This window comes from Pinus tabuliformis, chromosome 2_1, assembly GCF_031772625.1.
Source record: "Pinus tabuliformis cultivar Carrire ecotype Pingquan chromosome 2_1, CPIR1, whole genome shotgun sequence".
Lineage (NCBI taxonomy): Eukaryota > Viridiplantae > Streptophyta > Pinopsida > Pinales > Pinaceae > Pinus > Pinus tabuliformis.
Genome location: NC_142299.1, coordinates 354,309,417 through 354,333,992, shown reverse-complemented (window position 1 = coordinate 354,333,992; position 24,576 = coordinate 354,309,417). Strand labels below are relative to the sequence as shown.

The 24,576-nt window shown below is 37.7% G+C and overlaps 1 protein-coding gene across 3 annotated transcripts in view; it reads left to right on the top strand.

Annotated features, from left to right (window-relative positions):
* Window positions 1-5,809: 5,809 nt before the first annotated feature.
* LOC149200320 (uncharacterized) overlaps window positions 5,810-24,576 on the top strand; it is a 166,532-nt gene continuing 147,765 nt past the window's right edge. The window contains exon 1 of one of the 3 annotated variants that reach the window (XM_089399558.1): window positions 5,810-6,100. In XM_089399558.1, the coding sequence (XP_089255684.1) occupies window positions 5,980-6,100 (121 nt within the window). In that variant the 5' untranslated portion in view covers window positions 5,810-5,979. The remainder of the gene's footprint in view (window positions 6,101-24,576) is intronic. The other 2 variants (XM_089399559.1, XM_089399557.1) reach the window with 2 other exon arrangements.

The following is a 24,576-nucleotide window of genomic DNA, read 5'->3' as shown; positions in this document are numbered from 1 at the left end:
AGTTCATGGACATCTCCTTGCTTGGCACCGCCTATCGATATGATGTCAAGAGCGAGCATAAATTTAAACAAAAGAAGCAAGACTTTGGATATGCAAATCCAAAGCAATGGAAAGGCATCCCAAACGCAGAATAAAGGACAAAGGCAAGGTGGGGTGACCCAGGACAACCCGCTGAAGCCGCAAGTGAAGAACAACACCATGAAGACAAAAAAGGGCATAGGAAAGTGGTGTGAGTTCCATAAGAGCCCGATTCACAACACAAGGGAAGTTGTTGAACGATCACCATCAGAAGTGGTCTACATATCTGCAACAATTCCACTTGAACATTAAATACAAAATGGGCAGCACCAATCATGTTGTAGATTACGTCAGCTGACCCCCAGTTGCAGCACTGATATACTATTCTCAACTCTTATGACCACGAGATCTCTGGATGGCCGCAACTGTACACAAATGATCTAGAGTTCGCCACCACATACCAAATGTTAGTGGATGGCAAGCAAGTTCCTGATTTCCACCTCTAGGATACATTATTATGCTACTTGGGCCACCTTTGTGTTCCTTCAAGAGAGCTTGGCATACATTATTATGCTACTTGGGCCACCTTTGTGTTCCTTCAAGAGAGCGTGCCAAGCTGATTTGAGAGGCGCACTATGGTTGGGTCACAGGACACTTTAGTGTGGAGAAATTTGTGGTTGTACTACAAAAGTACCTTTATTGGTTAAAACTCTAATAAGATGTTGGAAAATATATCAGATCCTACACCACCTATTCCATTGCCAAGCCAACCATCAAGAAGCAAGGCCTGTACACTCCTTTGCCTACTCCCAACCAACCCTAGGAACCCATCTCCATGGACTATCTATCTGGCCTCCCTTTTACCAAGCATGGTAATGACTGTGTATTTGTAGTCATGGACATATTTTCTCAGATGGCTATATTGGCAGCTTGCAAGAAGAGTATCACAATAGAGTACACTGCCAAGCTCTTCTTTGAACAAGTGTGGGTACACTTTGGGATCCCATAAAACATTATATCAGATTGCGATAGTAGGTTCCTGAGCACATTTTGGTCGAACCTTCTGGGCCACCTTTGTGTTCTTTCAAGCAAGTGTGCCAAGCTGATTTGAGGGGCGCACTATAGTTGGGTCGTAGGACACTTTAGTGTGGACAAAATTGTGGTTGTACTACAGAAGTACTTTTATTGGCTAAAACTCCGATAGGATGTTGGAAAATATATCAGATCCTACATCGCCTATGCCATCGCCAAGCCAACCATTAAGAAGCAAGGCCTGCACACTCCTTTGTCTACTCCCATCCAGCCCTGGGAATCCATCTCCATGGATTATCTATATGGCCTCCCTTTTACCAAGCATGGTAATGAATGTGTATTTGTAGTCATGGACATATTTTCTCAAATGGCTATATTGGCAGCTTGCAAGAAGAGTATCACAACATAATACATTGCCAAGCTCTTCTTTGAACAAGTGTGGGTACACTTTGGGATCCCATAGGCCATTATATCAAATCATGATAGCAGGTTCCTGAGCACATTTTGGTCGAGCCTTTGGACACTATTGGACGCAAAGCTCACCAAGTCGACTGCATTTCATCCCTAGACTTATGGCTAGACAAAGGTCATCAACAAGATGATAGTGCACATACTCCGCATGTACAACTCCAAGCATCCACGAACCTGGGATGAGATCCTTCCCTATGTGCAACACAACTATAATAGAGCTCTCCATAGCTTGACTAGTCACAGTCTCTTTTAAGTGGGTCTGGGATTTCAACTATTGTGTTTGATTGATGTCGCCATGCCTCATGTGACTACACAGACATAATCCACACATGTATAGTCTGAGGCTAATAAAGCAACCATGTTTATTAAATGCATCTAGTACATCTGCCAACAGGCTCACGACATCTTGGAGAAGTCCAATGCCAAGTACAAGCAACGACATGATCAACATCGGGCGCCACACAAGTTTCCTGTGGATGACAAAATTTGGTTGCATTTGTAGAAAGAACGCCTTACCAGAGCCCATCAGAAGCTCATGCCACTCCAATATGGGCTTTACACCATCACCAAGGCTATGGGAGACAATGCTTTTGATCTCAACATTCCCCCATTCCTTGGCCTTCACCCAATGTTCAATGTGGACTTCCTTCGACCATATTTTCCACGATTACTAGACACATCAGACTTCGCAAAAAAAACACACACCAACAGAGCTAAACCCAGAGTACATGGAATAGATCACAACTGATCGGATCATGTACACATAGATCAAGAACACTCACTAGTAGAAAATCCAACTGTATCAGGTTGTCAAAGCTAGCTAACTCCTATGTTGTGGCAAGTGGCTCACTAGGGACCAAGTTCAACAGAAATTTCCCCATGTCATGGAAGCACTCAATGCAATGGGGACCATTCCTTCCTAAGGGGGGAGGACTGATCGAGGTGCATATTGGTGGCCACCTGCCTATTCCACTTGGGACCCCACCGTTGTTTCTTTCCAGTTTCCTTAATTGTAGCACAACTTACTATTTTTGGGTCCTAAACTTTCGGAGCTATTTTGAGGGCCTAAAAGAAGTTTGTTTTTTTTGTTTTGTTTTTTTGTTTTTGTTTTTGTTTTTGTTTTTGTTTTTGTTTTTGTTTTTTGTTTTTGTTTTTGTTTTTGTTTTTTTTTTTTTTTTTTTTTTTTTTTTTTGTTTTTTGTTTTTGTTTTGTTTTTGTTTTTGTTTTTGTTTTTTGTTTTTTAAGGAAAACAGAGAGACCTGAAAAGTGTCTAACTAATGAAATAGTTTAGTCTCAACCTCTTCTTGGAGATCTTCGAAATGAGGTATCATAATAGTCAAACGAATATCTTATGCCAAAGTTACGACCTCGGGAAGTTGATGTTCCAACTAACCCCAACGAGGCCCACAAGCTTTTGGCGCTTCATCTCCTATGGTTAGATTTTTGAATTTTCAGGGTTTCCCATTCTTTCTTCATGATAAAAAAAGCCACAGAGCCTCATTGTAACACAATTTAGAAGTCATGTAGCCGCCGCATCTCTTGTTAGAGATAAGCTACCAACGCTTGAGATAGTTTATATCCATTATGCATGTAACAATTTTCAGTACTTTGTTATTAATGAATTGAAGTTCTGTTTTTGTTGTATCTTTGTGTTTTTGTTTATATCTATATTTCATTTCGTTCCTTCATAAATCTGGATCAGCAAGGGAGATAGATAGGGAAGTCTGACAAACACATAGTAGGTTTCTAAGTCGTTGAAAGGAAAACTGAAAGACTATATATAACATATACCAACATTTGTGTTGAATTTGCTAGTAGATGGGGGATACTTAGTGAAATAGATGCAGGAGGAGCTACATAGATGGGTATTTGAGAATTGAGATTGGGCATGAACAAAAAATGGCTAGGTTTCTCATGCACCAAGATACCCGACACATATACAGAGACCTGAGGGCATTCAAAAAATTTCTAGATGCAGATGGGATTAGACCTTTGATGCAACAAGAGAGACAAAGCTCAAAAAATACTTTTGCTTTGATATCACTATTAGAGCACCCACTAAAATATACAATAATGTTAAGCGTGGAATTCTTTATTACTTTAATGTTAAACATATTAATACATTGTGTGACCCTTAGTTTTCATCTTCCAAGAAGTTTCTTTGACTTATATGTCTGTTGGAATCCCTCGACACCAACACTAACGAATTAGGTGTACAACAATGTCTGTGTGTATATGTGTGTGTTTATTTTATTTATTTTTTTGTGCAAGGAAGCACTCCACCCTCCAATTCATACGTAAGGGTAATATATTCTTTAGGGCTCAAAGTCATACAAAAAAAGGCTTGAAGCCATTACACTAATATACTCGATATGAACTCAACATGTCCCTTACGGGAATTGAACTTGGGTGGGGAGGATAACAATCATTCCTGCAAACCACCCAAGATAAACCTAAGCTTCAAAACAATCGTTAAATGACATCAAAGGTTTAATGATCAACAAGTTTCAAATACACAAATAACCAAGGTGAATATTCTTTTAGTTTCAGGAAGAACATCACCCATATGAATTTTGAAGTTGATTACAAACTCTTATTGATTTTAAAATTTGTAGGCGATTGAAAACATAATTCACTAGAAAAGGGGCATGAAAAACACATAATATAGGAAATGTAAACCAAACAACACACTTACAATATACATCCATAGAGGAACCTAATTGCTTTTCCCTTGAAATGCTTCTTTATCCAACATTTGATACAAGAACCGATTAAAGAGGCTTACTTGAAAAATTCAAAACCAAAGTTAAAGCTTAATACCCAACAACCAAGCTTCGTAATTCACATGATGCATCCATGTATTCTTTGCTAATTTTGTAAACTGCAAACAATATGACAATTGAAATAAGAACATGGTAATAATTACACGAGCCAAACAATCCCTAATCAAAGTAATGGACAATTGAGAACAATGAAGAGGAGAGAGTTTTCTACAATCCAAATGAGGTCGACATTAATCACCTCCCCCTCAATGAAATTGTCAAGATAATTTAGTCACCTAGTGTTCAGAGAAAACTTTAGCCCTAGATAACAAACTCACCTTTACCTATGAATTATGAAGGTTTGAACGCCCTACCTCATGAAACTTTTACATGATGGAACCACATTCATATTAGGGATAACTCAATATAATGCCTTAGCACCTCAAAAGAGCATATTTAGTATACTTAAAAGGGCTATGTTCGAGATGAGAATACTAGGCACTTTGAGCATAGTGTAATCTTCTCACCTCAATTGAAACTAATAAGCTAAGAACCTCAAATTCCCTTTACAAAGATGTGCCTTAAAATAAAAACTATTCCTCCAAATGCCCACGATGCCTCCAGGGCTTCTCATTGAGATCTCAAACCCAAAAAATCTTTCACATCAATAAGACATGCTAAAAGTCACCAAAAGGTAAGAGTAGAGAGTTCTTAGACTTGTAAGTTTAATCAACATGGAAGAAGGCCCATTTCATGTTTAATGCATGAATGTAGGGAAGCACAACACCAATCAAGCACAATAAGCCATGCAACACCTCAACTAAAATGAAGAAGGACGTCTCTGCACCTAAAATTCCCGCACAATGGCTATAATTCATTTAGGGATTCCCCACTAAGCTCCAAAACAAATAATACTTTCCCAATCAACAAACGAACATGCTAATAGTTGCAGATAGCCAAACAAACCCTAAATGATGTAATTACAAAGTAAGAACAAGAAAGTCTAAAGACTTATCATGGTTGCAAAATAGTGAGAACACGCCCATTAATGCATAGAGAGAAAGAAACGTAATACAAATAAACTAACATATGCATGTACATGTCCCTTGAACCCATGTCTATCTCTATCAACAATAAATTCACTAGAATATGAAAAACCCAACCTCAATCTTTCGAAACATCTCTTGGTCACATCAACGTTCACCAACCTAGAGTCATATAACAAATGATTAACACAATAATTAAAATAAATAAAAACCTGCCCTAAGCTATAACTTAAATTTCATAGGTAAAACTTATATGTAACAACTATAGTACTTTCTTAAAATTCTAAAACATAATTTTAATAAAATAAATGAATGTATTAAATTAAATATAATTAATAATAACTCAATATTAATATTAGATAATAAACTTTAGTGAAGTCTGCAGTCGGAATAGTAGTACTCAAAATATTTATGAAGTTTATTGAAAGAACTTTAAACATTAATGTACTTTAAATTAAATTATAGTTGTATTGTCATTCTCCATAAATTTACACCGATTCACAAAGTTCAATTTCAATGATCATTCACGCTGTTGGAAATTCTAATCAACATGTTCCAAATTACGGATGTCCACCCTCTTGGGATTCCCATCTTAACCTGGAAAAAAACCAGGAACATACAGTACTAGCCAAAACGAAACAAAACATTACATGGGGTTAGTTTTATATGAATTCCATTTGAAATGCATACTCATGTTACCTGACTGCTTGCAGCGCGGGAGGGTACAAGGAGGAAAGGATGCCCTCCATTGTCCTCAGCAACAATCATCAGGTGAGTGACCTCATAAACCGAATGAATGCATTTTGCTTTCGAGTGATATGGTTAAGGGCATTTACCTTTCCTGTGCTTCTATTCGTGTTCATTCCCGTTACTAGAAGTGCATTATCATAAAATTTAATTGTCTCGGCTCATGACTCTTCATAGACAGCAAAATTTAATGAGAGAACCAAGTGAAGACACTTGCTACCTGATTAAACTACTTGACATTTGCTAGTTTGTTATGTAGAACGTTCGTGGGCAGCTCTTGTTTAATTCAGCTCTTATTTAATTTCGAGTCAGGTGAAACTGTTCAGACCAGATGGGTTATGATTTGGAAGTTTGAATTCGGATTTATATTACCCTTGCTTGTGGCTTATCAATGGCCAGGTTGAGAATAATCAATATGAATTTCTGAATTCCATTTACATTTTGGGCAGTCTAAGTTAATTTGTGTACTAGATCCAAATCAAAAGTTTTGCTCACTGAGGAAACATGTTTCTCTCCAATAGATTAGTCCAGGGGGTAGCTATTCAGTATTTGGTTCACACAGACAAAGCAATATTAATGGGGATAGTGGTATCTGGAAAAAGAAAGAGGGTTTGTCCTTCGGGATGCGTATGGGGAATGTCGAATTTGTGTCCTCCAATTCGGTTTGACCCGTGGACATATTGCAGCATTCTAGTTAAATCATATTTAATAGTATTCCAACACTCCCTTTGGCCCAGGGGCTTTGTCAGGGGCCAAATCCCAGATTGCCTTCAAAATCTCTTTGTCTGAAATTTCCTGCATAAGGATCTCATTGCCACTTTAAATGATTAGAGGAATATTCTCCATCATATGTTCTGTTTCTTCCCGATCAGCTCCATCTCTCTCAATATACACATCTTCAAAATGAGATTAAGCGGCTGCCTTTGTTTCTTCAAATGATTTGAGAGTTGTACAATCCTCCTTTTTGATTTCTTTAACAATGTTCCTCCACAGCCTAGCTTTCGCCTGCTTATGAAAAAATCTGGTGTTTCCCTCAGCAGATTTTAACCATAAGCTGTGCAGTTTTAGCTACCACTTTTCCTGGAAAATTGAGTTTTCCTCTTCAATAAACGCTTTGGTAACTTGCTCCAATCCATTCGATCTCAAATGGAGCCCAATTTTGCCTTGTGATTCTTGATTTCACGCTCCGGAGGAGAGGAATGATGTTTTGCTCAATCTTTTAGAGTGAATTTAAATCTTTTAATTTTTGCTCGGGGGAGCTGACTATGCACTTATTCCAAACTTTGGAAATTAAATCAGCAACAGTTTCATCCTGAAGCCACAAAGAGTTGAAGCGATAGGGAATAGGACCATAACCAGGAACTTCTTTGAGCATAAGAGAGATGGAACTGTGATTAGAGGCAGCCCAGGAAATGATTTTTGAAGCGATAGATAGACTGTTGTCTAGAATTGAGCTCTTTACCAGAAATTGATCCAACCGGATGGCAATATGTTGGGTCATATTCTTTTATTTATTTTTATGTTAGGGTTAGCCTAAGGGTCTCAAATAGGTTACCCGAACACACCAAATCAAGAAACACAGAAAATACCATAAATTGGGGTTATATGCCATCAAAACAATAGTTTATAACAACAAATTTAGCTGTTAAAATTGTGTAAAATTTATATGGAATGAAGGCTAAATTTAAGAGTAAACTATGGACAAAATTGCAACAAATTTAGATGGTTAATAAAGCATATAATAACAAACAAAGTATGACGTCAGCCTTAGAAAATGGCTGAAAAATGCATGAAAAACTTTAAATTAACTTCTCTAATGCAATTTTAAACGAGACCTAACCTTAGGGCATATATCAATAAGTCATTAAATGCTAAAAATGCAAGATTTTGCTACAATTTAGCCCTAATTTATCATAAAACAAAAATAAATTTGATTTTAGGGTTTTAAAAGAATGCCATAAATGAGAAAGATTAGTGCCTTTTAAATCTAGGGCAAATGGAATCTAGTATACAAACCTTCCCCGAGTTTCTTTTGGAGTGATTATAAATTCAAACAAAACTAAGGCAAATAAACCAACTTACCCTAGAGTTTGCAATTTAGATTCTCAATTTTCCATGTGATTAAGGGAAAGCAAAAACTTAGCTTTATTCCTCAAATACTGGAAGGGAGGGCTTTAGCTCAACAAGGGATAATGAAGCAAATACCAAATAAAACAGGCATAAGATCATACATCTCATGCAACATAAAACCAAGATAAAGCAAATAAGCTAACTTACTTCACCATGCAACATCCAAGATCCACCGCAAGCATCCATGAAAAAAGATCACTTTACATCACATCACCCACCCAAGAAAGTCGATCAACTAGGTCTCCATTGTGCACTAGAGAGAAAGATCATTAATGAAAGTAAGCCTCATCATGAAAGGCATATCTCTCCATGAAAGGGTACAATGAATAAGTTAAGGGATGTATCTTATTCCATAAGTCATAGATTTCCATCCAAATGAGGTGGCACGTCACCAACATAGCTTTCCAAAGCCCATGTCATCCTCCAAAAGGTTCATTTCATCATCAAATGAGGCACCATCATCAAGCTAGTGCATGATGTCATTATGGTGGAAGGTGCATCTACTCCTCCAAATGGATCCCAAGTGATCAACACCATCAATCACATCAAGGGAAGTGTAATGTCCATGAAGAAGGAACAATGCCAACCCGGGGGAATCCTATCATCTCAGGGGTGGACGATCTCTCAAGTCAATGTCTTAGCTTCAAAGTTTAGTGTCCAAGGCCTTGAGGTTGGAGGAGGGCATCATTGCTAAGCCCTCATCAGAGCCAGTGCTCCTTAAAGGGGCTCCAATTCCCATCATCAAGTCTTTGTTGTCACAATGGAATGTGGTTGGACACCTCTTTAAAATGCTAGAGGAACATCATCTTATCCCTTAAGGGATCCTGGTTCCACTTGCAAGAGTCACCTAACACACACTCAAGGAATCAATTGAGATCAACATCATGGGTACAAGAACCATTGAAGTATCAAGGTGGACCATATTCAATGTTAAAGACGTCAATGTACTTTACACAAGTACATTTTCAAATGTCCTACTATTTTATGATTGTGTATAAGTTACTTCACTTAGGTATGGGAGGGTTATCACATGAACTTATTAAGATGCTTCCAACCCTAAGGGGAGGAACAATTCTTAGGTCGATCCTTTAAAATGATAGGTACAAATGATAGGTGTTATGGTTTGAGGTTAATTTCATGAAAGGTGTCATATCTTATACTAGGTTATCTAAACCATTGTCCATGAGTTCCTTTGTAGAGGGAGTGCTTTAGCTGCTTGAGTTACCTTCCCTCACCTTTGTTTTTCCAATTCCCCCAATCTTGCCCTTTTCTTTTCTTGCTTTTGACATGGTTTGTTTAAGAAGCTTTATTGATATATCAAGTAATAATGATGACATAATCCCCCTTTAATGATGGGCAGTTTATCGCTTCATCAAGGCTGGGATGTTTACTATGAATTCCTTTTACTTTGATAGGCATGATATGCATGGAAAATTTTCCAACCCTAGGTACATTACTTCTTTATGTTTCTTAAGAAAAATTACTTACTGAAATTTAAAACAAAAATTTCAGATCATAGAATAATCACATTGGCTGGAAATTTAACTAGAGAATAAACAATGGAAGCAATCAAATAATTTTCCAAATACACAACAACATTTTTGTCTTTTAAAACCAAATTTAAATTAACAATATTCCCAAATTACAAGGGCTTCCCACACTAGGAAAATTCACCCATTGAGAAAGATTAACCCACAACAAAATGTGGCTGCTGTACGACTTGATTTGTATGGTCTCCTCTAAAAAATCATACAACTAATTTGCTGGCTGAATCAAACCCCCTGCTGCTGCTTCATCTAATCATACAACCTCCTCCTGTTGGTGCCTAATTGGATGATGTCAATTGTCTTGCTTATACTTTCCTTCTCTCCTTGCCTTGCACACTGAGCGACCTCACTGTCTCTTTGTGTAATTGGATAACTGTCACAATGACTTCTTTGTGTCTCTTCCTTCTACCTTGCCCTTCCTTTATAATTTTGAGTTGATGACTAAGTCTCCACAAATCTAATCTCTCATTGAGATCAACAGTTGAGATTAAATCCGAATTGATTGTTGGGATTGCATCTAAATCACTAATATAATTAAATTACACTTTATTAGACTTTAAACAACTCTAGAAAATTAAAAGGCTCTTCACTTTAATAATTAACTTTAATTAAAGTGAATTACAAGGATAAAAGGACTTTGGACAACTTCCTGCATGTTTGACACAAAACTTGTGCAAAAATAACTTGTCCAAGCTACAAATATCGACACTTCCTCTTAGCAAAGAAGGTATTTTGCACCAATCCAAGTTTGTCTCTAAAGAACACAAACTTCCTTTGAGTAAGGTGTTGGACACCTAATTCGTAAGGGTTGGCATGTAAGAATTCCGATAGCTATCGTAAGTCCAAGAGACCTCTTGGAAATGAAACCAAGGGTTAGGACAATGTATTTATATGTACATTCTTGTGAATAATAAGCATTCCAAATTTATCTAAATTTGCCTATCAATACTGTGTGTATTTAACTTGGTACTAGAGCAAGCGTATTCCTACCCTTCTCAAGTTTGAGCTACTAGTTTTGTGGCCTTTTCTCCACATGTCAGTTCTGTTGTTAGTCCTGCCTCCCTAGGCTATGCACCTGGGCGCTTTGCCTTTCTTGTTTGAGGTTGTAGTCTATTGTTCTCTCAATGTTGAAAAGTGTAGCAAGAGAAGGTCTTCTTTGTGCTTGTGCCTTAGCCAGAGAAAGACCACGATCAATCTTCCTTTTACCATGGATGAGTCCGTGGAGTTAGTAAATTTAAGCGCAAAGTTGGAAGGTCAGTTAAGTGGATCTCCAACTGGTAGTTCGAATTTAGAAGAAGGTGAGTTGGGAGCTTCAGTTTTGATTGAGGCAAGGACACGTTATAACTCCAAGTCATGATTGGAGGGAGATCAATTTGAACTCAATTAACTTTGTCAATCACAACTATTGTTCCAGATTTGTTCATTGTCTAGTTATAATTTTCTAATTATAACATGGATCGAATTGATAAAAGGAGGACGAAGGTACAAGTTTGAATCATTCTTGTATGCACGAGATTGTGTGTGTGTGAGCCTTGTTGTGAGAGTGTGTATCTTGAAGGAGCCTGTTACCCACCACTAGTGGGTGACCTCTATAGGAGAAATTTTCTCCTAGATTTGTCTTCAGTCGATAACCAACAACCCCTTGCAGCCACTTGATAGCTCGTTGTGCTATTATTCTCTGCCGCCCGAGCTAGCCATTATGCACACTCGCTCATTTATTATGATCGTATGTTTGAAGGTGGGCCTTCCAAGCCCGAATGTATGGCTTTTCATTATGTAATTTGGTTTTTATGCTTGATTTTCTTGGGCACATTTGGACGTGGATTAGTGGGGGGATTTGACAAAAAGAATGGGCTTGGACTGTACTCTTGTTCCCTTACCTCAACTTGGGGGTTAATCTTGTATCCTAGTCCTGTGGGATCTCCTTTATTGGCTACTAGCTTTAGGAGTGGAACTACATGGGAAACCCCGATTTTGGTTGTGTGGTCCCGCTTCCCAATACCATATATCTCACTCCCCTTCACTCATTGCAATCCCTTTTTACATTTTCCTCATTTGGGTCTACATTTGTCCATTGGGTCCACAAGGTGTTAGTCTCCCCCTCCCCTTGTCCACACCTTGGGTTGGGCTTGGAATGATGATCCAGATGTTGATGCAGCTAAAATGAAAGATAAAAGCATAATTTGGCCACTCACAACAGGGAATGTACCACAAAATGCAAAAGATGGTCGGGACTTAAAAAATTTAGCATGTCGGTAAAAGCCAAACATGAGCTCCACCCCTATCACAATGGCCATCACCCTAGTCCCTAGGGCCCCTATGAATGCCCCTTGCATCATTAAGGAACCAATGACTATCCCAACCCTTGGTAGACGATGAACTGCCCAACCTTAAGGGGGTAATCACTGCTACACCATACGCATCATGCTCTCATCCCCTTGAGCCTCGAGCAATAAAATCAAGAAAAATCAATAAAAGGCAAAAGACATATGAGGAAGGGTGGAAAAACAAAGGCTGGGGTAACTCATGTACCACGATTGCTCCCTTCTACATTCATACACCCAATGTGTGGGCTTGCTCTCATCATAGCTACCCTTGGACCATGGCATGTGGCTTGGAGCCTTCCCTCTTGCGTCCACTCTGTTCCATCATTATTTCACATGACACCCGCCATTTGATGGATGTACTATGGACCTATCACTCCCTTAGATGTTGAAACCACCTAATAGGGTCCTTCATTAATCTCTCTTGTCAAGCAAGGTGACACCTCTACATTTTAAATGCCATTATGTAAGGGCATGCCACTATGAGGTGCCCACTTCTGCCCTTGATTAGCAGGCTTATTTACTCAATTGCACTAATGATTAATTGTATTGGAAGGTGAGGAGATGCATTGGATCTTATACAGGATTGTAGGTGGGTCTTCAACTTGGACTTGGTTTCCCTATGCGGGGTCGAAGCCCTCTAGAGGGTCATAATTAGTGTTTTAAAACTCTGTTGGACCCGTACTCGAGCTGACTCAGTACAAAGACCGGTTCGGTGGCCGGTATGTTACCGAACTGGCCAAGCCAGTCACCGACTCGGTCAGTTCGATAACAGACCGACCGACTGGGACGAGTTCGACTTAAACCAGCTGAGCTGGTCAAACACGGTCAACGACGCGTTTTGGAGGGAATGCAGACTCCAAACTCAGTTATTTTTTGGTTTTAGGTTTTCTCTTTGCCCATCTAACCTCTCCCAAGCCTATAAAAGCTACCCAACCCCCTCACATTTCCTCGCAGCTATCTCATTGCATTTGTGTGAGAATTTGTGAGGAGTTTGTGAAGAGTTGTGGAGTTGGTTTTTGGAGCAACAGTGAGGAGTCTTGGGCAATCATTGGAGCAACAATGAGGAGCTTCTTGGGCAACCATTGGAGCAACATTGAGGAGTTAGTTTGTTGGAGCAGCATTGAGGAGGCTAGAGCCTAGAGGTATTTTTTTTCACTTCTAAAATCTGCCTTTGCTTGTGTTTTTTTTTGCAAATCTGGAAATTGAAAAGAGTAATTTTTGTAAAAGAAATGAACATTGAAGAGTTGTTTTTTTCTTTTCATTTTCAGATTTGTTTCCTTTCATTTCCAAGTCCAAATATCAGAAAATGGCTCCTAGAATGAAAGATGCTGCTTGGGCATATGCTGAGATGATTGATAATCAAATGCATTGCAAATTTTGTCATAGAAAAATTAAGGGAGGTGGAGGGGGCATTCATAGGCTGAAACAACACTTGGCTGGTATTAGAGGCCAAATTGCTCCATGTGCAACACCAATAGAACAAATTGGGGAGATTAGGAAGGAGTTGATAGAAAAATTTGAGAAGTTTGAGGAAGAAAAAGCTAGGCAAAAAGAAATAGAGGCTGAAATTGGGAGGAAGAGGAGTATAAAACACATGATGACTGCCAACCCCAATTTTGATTATGAGGGATCTTCATCTATCCCTTGCGCTGATGCATCCAACCTCTTTCGCTATGTTCCTCCCTCTTTGGAGTCTATTCAAGAAAAGGGTAAGGGTAAAATGAAAAATAAGGGTGATATCAAAAGTTATTTCACACCCTCCTCTCCCTCTGATAGTGCACATGGTCCTCAAGCTAATAGAGGTCAAATGCAACCCACTTTAGATGACCATTGGAAGAAAGAATTGAGAGAAATTGCTTGTGATTACATAGCTAGATGGTGGTATGATGCTGATATCCCCTCAAATGTTTCTCGTTCACCTTATTATGAACCTATGTTTGATGCCATATTTGCTGTTGGAAAGGGCTTCAAAGGCCCTACTATGCATGAGTTAAGGGGATCTCTTTTGCAAAAAGAGGTTTTGTCCATTGATGAATATTTGAAATATTTCAAAAGCTCATGGGCAAAAACAGGATGTACCATCATGTCAGATGGATGGACTGATCAAAGGAATCGTACCATCATAAACTTTCTTATCTTTTGCCCACAGGTAACCATGTTTTTAAAATCACTTGATGCATGTTATACGGTGAAAGATGCACACTTGTTGTTTCAGTGTTTGGATGAGGTTGTTGAAGAGGTGGGGGTGGCTAATGTTGTTCAAATCATCACAAATAATGCCTCTATCTATGTTCTTGTTGGTAAAATGTTAGAGGAAAAACACAAAACCATCTTTTGGACCCCATGTGTTGCACATTGCATAGACCTCATGCTTGAGGATATTGGTAAAATAGATTGGATCAAGAACACTGTAGAGCATGCCAAAAACATAACAAAATATATCTACAATCACTCATGGATTTTGAACCTGATGAGGAAACACACAGGGGGCAGGGATATTATTAGGCCTGCCATCACTAGATTTGCAACTCATTTTTTGACATTGCAATCTATGCTTTCCCAACATAGAAACTTGCAAAGGGTGTTTTCCAATGATGAATGGAATGAATGTCAATGGTCTCACAAACAAGATGGCAAAGATGTGAGAAAGAAAGTTAATGAAGAAATATTTTGGAAAAAGGCAACAGAGATTGTGAAGGTTGTTGAGCCACTGGTTAAGGTGTTACGGTTGGAGGATGGGGAAAGATTTGCTATGGGCTTCATTTATGAGGCTATGGATCAAGCAAAGGAGCAAATGAAGGCAACATACAAGGATAGAGTGGCTAAGTATGGGCCCATTTGGGAAATCATTGATCAAAGATGGAACAATCAACTCCATCGCCCTATACATACAACTGGGTATTTTCTGAACCTAAGGTATCATTATAAAGCTCTGGAGGCAGAAGCTTTGACTAGGGAGGTTAGAGATGGATTGATTGACTGCATTGATCGCATGGTCCCTAAGGAGAGTGACCAGCTGGAGATACACTGATAGATCACTTGTTTCAGCAGAGCCACATCTACCTTTGGCAAGAACCTAGCAAGGATTGTAAGGGAAGTAGATGAGTCAGGTAAACAAACAATTTCAATTTTCAAATTCTTATTTTGTTAAATTATTTATAATTTGAAAGTTGGATATAATTTGTTGAGCTAACTCATTACACAACTATGTTTTTTGCAGCACAATGGTGGGAGGCATTTGGTAGCCATTGTCCTCAATTGCAGAAGTTTGCAATCTGTATTTTGAGTCAAACTTGCAGTGCTACTGGGTGTGAGCGCAATTGGTCCATCTTCGAGAGGATTCACACAAAGAAGAGAAACCATTTGGAACAAAAATGGTTAAATGATCTAGTCTATGTCCAATACAACCTCTGGCTAAGACGCAACCAATTGCTGAACAAAAGACCTGATACAGATCCCATTGTGTTGGAAGATATTGATCCAACATCAGATTGGGTAGTGGAGAGTCATCCAACAGAGTTTGATTCTGATGAGGATATTGGTATTGATTTGGATTTACATATGGAGCCAGTAGCTAAATATCATGTTCAATTAAATGCAGATTCACTAGTACTAGGCCCAACCCCAAGTCCTCCAGTTGTAGGCACTTCATGTACTCAGCCACGACGAAAGTGTATAAATCGTCTATCTCAGTGTGCAGCTGTTGCGCTTGCCAGTGCTACTACTTCTACATTTGCAGTTGGAGATGGTGATGAGGAGGAGGAGCCATGGGTTTCCTTGTCTGCCTCTGATTCAGAGTCTGAGCTTGATGACGTTGGTTTCTCTAGCAGTAGCTAGCAGTATTGGTGACTAGTGATGTTTTACTTTTGTTGTAGATGCCATTTAGAGCCTCCTTGGTTATGTGTTTTTTTTTTTGATCTCTATATCATGTATGTATTGGACAATGCACTCGATGCCATTTTGATATAATGGATATATTCATGAGCCTACTTTGATCATATGTTGTCTTCTCTCTATATTCTAATGCTTTGTGTTTGGAAACATGAATAAAAATAAAAAAAATTATGTTTTTTCATAAAATAAATAAATATTTAATGTATTTTTTTACAATGACCAAGTCATTGAAATCAAACTGGCCGAGTCAATACCGAGTCAGAATCAGAGTCGGCCGAGTCACTACCGAGTCGGAATCAGAGTCGGCCGAGTCACTACCGAGTCGAAATTAGAGTCGACCCTCGGCCAGTTTCGAATCCGAGTTGGAGTTTTAAAACACTGGTCATATTGGCATTTGTAGGGTGAGTGTTGAGAGCCATGGGCCTCCACCATAACAGAGCATTGATTGCCATACCATGGGCTTCTTCAGCACCACACATTGCTTGTTCGTGCCCCAACCATACAAAGATGATGATGCACTTGGACCACGTTGCCCAACCGACCACACATTTACACCCGACACTTGGTAGCTGATCCAGGGCCTAGATGAGGTTTTGTCTCTTCTGGGGAGACATGGGAGGGCATGTGTCATCTTCTAGCCCTCATTGATGGAGCATCGACTTGTTATTGAGCCACTTAGAGACCCATGAGACCCATTTGCAACGTAGTTGCATTGAAACGGATACGAATACGGGGTTTGAAACAGATACGACAAAATTTTCAAAAAATCTGGATACAATAAGACAGGAAACGACACACACACACACACATGACAAAATAAGAATTTCATATTACCATTCATCTTTTAGAATCTAGATTATATCTAAAAGTACATAATCAATTATCATTTATCATCATCATCAATTCAGCATAAACATTGTCATCATCATTAATGTTTATTATAACATTCATGATTCAACATATCATTAAGTTTCCGTTTCAAATTTCAATCATCAACATGACAAGTTACGACATCATCACTAAAATTAATAATGCATACTACATAATACAAAATGAACTATGACCGACAGTCTACCATCATTGTTCATAATTCATATGGTTGTTCAAAAGTTTAAAAGTTAAAACACCATCATAAATCACATTTACATATCATCAAATATGTCTTCATTCTTGTCAGTAAGAAGTTCCACATCCTCTCCAAAAGTGGGAACATTGCTGCCATGTCCACTTGAAAATCCACCTATTGGTGATGTCGCATCAAACAAAGTCATATGAAATCTGGCATTCAACGTCATATCCAAGTCAGGCAACTCTGGTTCCACATTCCATAATTTGGCAGCCCCAAATTTGTATTCATCTCTCTTGTGTGACAAAAGGCGAAGGTTTGAATGAACATACACTAGTTCTTCAGCCTTCTTAGAGCCCAACATGTTTTGTTTCACTGAATGGATGAGGCCATATGTACTTGGAACATTGCTGCCATGTCCACTTGAAAATCCACCTATTGGTGATGTCGCATCAAACAAAGTCATATGAAATCTGGCATTCAACCTCATATCCAAGTCAGGCAACTCTGGTTCCACATCCCATAATTTGGCAGCCCCAAATTTGTATTCATCTCTCTTGTGTGACAAAAGGCGAAGGTTTGAATGAACATACACTAGTTCCTCAGCCTTCTTAGAGCCCAACATGTTTTGTTTCACTGAATGGATGAGGCCATATGTACTTTAGTTCCTTTCTGCTGAAGAGGAACTAGCAACATGTGACAAGATCCTGATGGCCAATTTTTCGTTATGTGGAAGTTGCCCACCATAGTAGTTCCACCATTCAATTAGACTCATTGCCCTCTTGTCTTGCATACAATCAATATTAGAAACCCAACCCTTTGATCTCACAAAATGAACAAACTCTACACGAATCCGAAGCCCAATTTCAGGATCTACAAAAAGCTTTCTAAAACTCTTTTTAAATCCTTGTGAGACTTCTAGGTCTTTGCTTGGTGCGGTTCTTTCTAGATCACTTAGCAACTCTGCAGCATAATATTTTGGATTCACTGCATAGGCCAAAAGGTGCAATGGGGTGGTCATCTTGTTCCACCTTTTGGTCAATATATCTTTTACTTCTTTGTAAAAGAATTCATCTGGGTCATTCTCCTTGGCATTTATAACCACCCTTATATTCTCTATCATGGAATCAATTCCTTCATACACCTCTCCCAAATTAGGCGTATTTGTGTTAAACGTACGGAGCAAATCCACAATTGGCTTAGTAAATGCCAAGAGGCACTCCACCTGAGCCCACCATTCATCATTGACAACCAACTTTTTCACTGCTTGTGCTCTATTAGATTGGGATTACCTCCATTGATTACCAAGAGAACTGCATACCATTGGTTGTAATGCATCTTTCACCTGCATAAGCCTTGTTAAGACTATGATGTGAGAAGCAAATTGAGTCTCGACAACTTGCAGGTGCCCAATTGTCAACGTTTCAATAAATTAAAAATCATAATTTGATTGAATAACTATAATGATTCACGAATTATGACATTTGAGAATCCAATTTACATATTTGAATTTAGAGTCATAGAAATTAGAATTTATGAAATAAAATTTAAAGTTTAGGTACCTTAAGGAGCTCCAACTTTGCCTTGGGACATGTGGTCGTTTGTGATGAATGCTTGAATTTCTTTTGCCTCTTCAAAAATAACTCAAATCCACTCAATTTACTTTTCCATCTTGCTCAACATGAGGTTCAATGAATGTACAACACAAGGGGTCCAAAAGATGTGTTGATATTTGCCTTCAATAATTAGGCCTGCTACCTAAGTTACCAAGATTCGGATACGGATCCGCTTGATTTTTGAAAAGCTAGGATTCGGATACGGCAAGGAAACGACACGTATGATTAATATAAATATATTTTTATAATAAAAATTTTGATATTAATGTCCAAATTTATTGTGATCACTACCCATCAACAACAATAGAGTTTATATTATTATTATTATTATCCAATTTTAAAGTCACAACCAAGCCAGACACCAAATTGGTGTATGAGACCCCCTTGTTTGTGGGACAAGGAACTCAAGACACCAAATTGGTGTATGAAACCCCCTTGTTTGTGGGACAAGGAACTCACCTCCGCGTAGCGATTTGATTGTTAAGTCTACGAAGGCATACATACTCTACCCCCTCTAGTTTTGAACCTATGACCTCATAGGAGGAAACACATACTCTTAACCATCAAGCCCCCACAAGTTGAATTGTGTAGATGAATTTCATGAAAAAACATACAATACTTCATAATTAAAGTAGCATTAATTATTTTATAAAAATTAAATTATAAACTATAATATATTACAAAACTATTTAAATGATAAATAATAATAATTTACTACACACTTTATATGAATTAAATAATAAGCTTATAATATATAAAAGTTTAATATAAAATATAATCTACAAATTTTAAAACTTGTACATAACAAATTTGATATATTTTAAATAATTTTTACATAACAAATTTGATATATTTTAAATAATTTTAATTTATAATATATATAGACAATAAAATAACAATTTTTTAATATTTTGAATAATTAATTTATAGTATATATACACAATAAAATTACTTTATAAAATTATAACATTTCTAAACTAATATAAATAAAGTATAACATATTTAAAAAGTTTTAATTAAATTAATATGAATAAAATATAGCATAGCTATAAAAGAATAATTAAATTAATATAAATAAAATATAGCATATTTATAATTAAATTATGATATTATAACATATTTAACGTATAAACACCATGTATATGCATTTCCGAACTAATATAAATAAAGTATAACATATTTAAAAAGTTATAATTAAATTAATGTGAATAAAATATAGCATAGCTATAAAAGTATAATTAAATTAATATAAATAAAATATAACATATTTGTAATTAAATTATAATATTATAACATATCTAAAATATAAACACCATGTACCTATACGTTTCTTTTTATAACATTTCTAAACTAATGTGAATAACATATAACAAATTTATAACTATACGGGTTTTTTTATAACATTTCTAAACTAATGTCAATAACATATAACAGATTTATAAATTTATAATTAAATTAATGTAAATAATATAACATATTTATAATTAAATTAATATTATAACATATCCCAAATATAATATGAGTTCAAATGTGCCAAATTGCATATGCCCCGCTGATAAATAAAAAACCCAGTACTGCCAAGTTCGTAGATACCAAAAACAATGATATTAATACCAATTGATCATTCTGGCCGTCTTATTCGCTGCACGTGCACGTATTATCTGAGCTTCCAGCGAGCAACTATCGGGTTACAGTACAATGCATTACCAAGACATTTTACTCGTTAAAAAATTGTTTTCTAGCGAATCCAAGTGAATCCGGATCCGCATCCGTTTCTGATCCGGGGAACTGCGAATCTATTTCTCAGGGTGGACGGATCTGGTAACATAGCCTGCTACTCTACACACCGTTGCATTGTCAGTTATTACTTGGACAACATTTTCTAACCCCACCAATTCAATTGCTTCAATCAAGATGTCAACAATGAATTGAGAATCTTTCATCTGCCCCTCACAATCCACTGCCTTCAAAAACATTGCCCCATTTGGGTTCTGAGCAATCACATTGATCAAAGGCCTATTCCTTTGATCTTTCCATCCATAAAAAATGATGGACACCTCTGAAATGCGTCATGAATTACGAATGGGGCTTAATTTAGCCTCCAAATCTAACTTTTCAACACTCAACATTGTGGCGCGTACTTTCTCATATTCAGGGCTCTTGAACACTTTTGGGGCTTCATTCACTACTTTTATCATCTTCGCCCAGTAAGGAGATCGCACAAGGTTACAGGGAAGGCTATTTGCATAAATGCATTGACCTATAGCTGCAATTGCCATCTCTTGAGCATCATTATTAAAACTCCTTTCAAGCGGTCCCAAATTAGACCGCTTTGAACCAACAATTCCATGAGAATGAAGTGGAGGCTTTGATGAAGATGCTCCCAACCTTGTTGGGTGTTTTAATTGAGAGATAGGATTTGCCTCATTTGCTTTAGCATCTGCCTCGTCTTGTTCTTGTCTTATTCTTTCTGATATTTTACAAGTTTTGCCTTGCTTAAACCATTTCCATTTGTCCCATTCTCTTTAGGCGGGCCTCTGCATATTCGAACCCCATTGCCTTTTAACCCAAATAAACGTGCTTTAACTTGTGTGTATAATCCCTTATACTTCTTTTTACACTCACTGCAAATCCATGCCAATGATCCCCCTCGTTGGATCTTCCCAACAATAGTTACATATTTCCAAAGTGGTGACTCTGGATCAACTTTAGGGGCAGATTCAATTTCATGTTCCACTTCCTCTGCCTCACGAATGGCTGAGCTTGAAGTTTCCATGAATGATGTTGATGATGTAAATGAAACTGCAAAATATTATTGACAAGTATGTATTTCAAAACAAGTTACAAACTTAAAAGTTACAATATGTTTGATGAAAATGGGGGTTTTATGCTAAGTCAATCCCTCTATCTGCAGGTAGACAAAGTATTTGCTCAATTACAATAATGTGTAAAGCTGCCCCTGTTTCAAAATCAGAAGTCAACATGTAGGCATTGTCCATTCCGTAAATTTTTCATGTTCAGTGGCATGTTCATTTCCCAAGTTAATGAAGCTGCCTTATTACTCTGCATATTTTTTTTAGCATACATGGTATCCAATTGTAGGCAACATTTAAGGGTATTAGGCTATCAACTTCTCTTCATTTTTATCTGGCATAAACGACTGTACATATATATTTTAGACGCCACTTGGTTCACTGTTCAACTAGTTTTGACTATATGGTATGTATTAGTTTTTAAAGTTATATACCGGGTTTTCTAGATTTAAGTCGCTACACTGGGGGTACATTTTAGTCATATACAAATTACAATTGGCTTTGCATTTCCTTAAGTGCAATGAGCTTATGAAGAGACCAATTTTAATTTTTCAGAGATAAAAGTTTGAAACAGATATATAAATGCAAAAATGACTTTTAGCTTCATAGTATATATTATATTTTGGCGGTTCGGGAGTTGCCACTCACACTGCAAATGGCGGCTCTCAAGTCTCGGCACTGGGTAGTCGACACTCACTCGATTGATCACAACAGCGGCTCTCAAGTCTCGACACTGGGCAGTCAACACTCACTCGATTGATCACAACAACAGCTCTCAAGTCTCGGCACTGGGCAGTCGACACTCACTCGATTGATCACAACAATGGCTCTCAAGACTTGGGTTCGACACTTAGTCACAGTGGTGGGCGACACTCTAGTCATAGCTCTAGTCACAACGACGATGAAAATGCCAAGTCCAAACTCCAAAAGGCAAACTGTCGGGGTGGGGGGGTAAATAGGTTAGGTCGACGCTCAGAAAAAAGAATTAATATGAAACCCAATTTCTATTCCATTTTTAGCGGCTTGAAATCGAAAAACGTATTACCTTTATCCGGATCCGTTTCAGAAAATTGTGAAACGTTTTTTTTGCCTAGCCGGATTTGTTTCTGAAAATAGCAAAACGTTTTCACTGTTCACAGAAATGGATCGTTTTCTTGAAAAATGGCAATGTTTTTTTTTTATCTGCCAACTTGCCGTTTCCGGAAAAAAACGCCTCAAAAATGTATTCAAGCCGTTTTTCACGCGTTTCATACCAGAATCTAGATTCGAAACAGAGAATGATGTTTTCGGGTGTCGGGTAGGCGTTTCTGGCAACTTAGATTTCCAACCCATTGAGCCCAACATGGGGTTTGGAGATGTTTTGTAGCATTTGGAGGGTACCCCCCTCTTATTTATCACTATGGAGGCCCTCACTCTCATTCTCAATTCATGAGGCCTCAACGCTAGCCTTGGAGAGCACTTCACATTAATTACATGGGCTAAAAAAACAAATTAAATAATAATTAATGTAAAGCTATCTTGTTTGGCTTGTAACCAAGGGTTTGTTACTTTGTTTTAACACTTTAGGTGCTTCCTCATTAGGAAATTCGAACTCATTAGGATTGTATAAATAAGGGAGAGTCTCTCTCATTTTGGATCATCACTTGGATTTTGATCTCTTCTTGAGAAACTCAGACCTACAATTTTGGACGAATTTTTGGATGTTTGGATGCACTTTGACATTTGGAAATTTTCACTATCTTTTCTTGGAGCTTCTTTTTGCAATGTTGATGGATGGATATATTCTCATTGTCTTGTAAGTACTCTTTGATGCTATATTTTACCTTGTTAAATGTCTAATGTATGGAATGTTATTTCATGATATTTAATGTGCCCTAATTTAATGCAAATTTATGAGAACATTAAAATTATTGGAAGGATTGCATGCATTACTCATAGACAATGATGAAAGAATGTTCCTAGAGGTCAATTTTATATATTGCATCCTTGAAACTCCATCAAACATTGTCAACGAAGTATAAAATTCTATTGTAGCAGTGAAGTTGCCTCTTTAGGGCTAGAAACGCTGCATTAGGTCTCCTTGAAGAGAGAAATTATCGAATAAAAGTAACTTCTGTCCCTAGTTCTCCCAATAGGAAGGCACTGGTCTGGAATCCTTGATGATCATCTTCTTATTGACAAATCAATCCTCCTCCATTTCTTTCTCCCTGTTTTCTTCGTCCCTTTAAGGCTAAGGGAGGCCTTCTAGGACTTGGTGTGAAATCCTCTAGGAGAGTGCATTTTGAATTCTGTCCAGACAAGATTTTTCTTTAGTCTTTCCTCTAGGCATCCTCAAGTTTTGAACAAATTCTGATTGTGGAATCTCATTTTATTCGATGCCCTAGCTATTGCACCAAGTGGGAACCCTGGAAGTTGCCCTTCAACTTAGGGATTTCTTGAAGGTTTATACTTTAATAACATATCATTCAAAACCTTTTCTCTTGACTATCCCGACCTTGGATGAACTCTTACCTTGTCAAATATCTGAACCCTAGGTCTCGCATAGTATTTCTTGCAAGGGTTTTTTCATGGATAGTCATCCTAGCTTCTCCCATAGTTCACACTTAATTGAACCTTTCCATTGAATGAGTCGTCCTTGCCTCACTTTGGACCCCATTACAGACACATTAAACACAAGTGAGGGATATTGGTGTTAATTTGGCAGCTCAGTGACTAATTCCAATCATGGAACTAGATTCCTCTTTTCGAGAGGACCAATTTTGACTTTTGAAGCACTCAATTTGGACAAGGGAAAGTGTATTTTTGAATTGAAGGCCACAATGTCACAAAAAGACAAGTCAACCCTAACAAGAAATTAGACACCCTTGTAACCGGGTAAATACAAGTGACCTCAAGCTCATTTGGACATCATCATCAAACATCTTTTTCTTCTCTCTCTCTTCATTGAATTGGTTCGTACATGTTTGAAGTTTGGTTTGTACAGGGTCGAAATTGCAGGGTTCGAAGCTCGCACGTGTGATTAGCGTTTTTGGTTTCCAGCCCAGGGTTGACACAGGCAATTTTTGGTCGTAACGACAAGCACACAAGCTCATCCGTGCGGTTGGAGC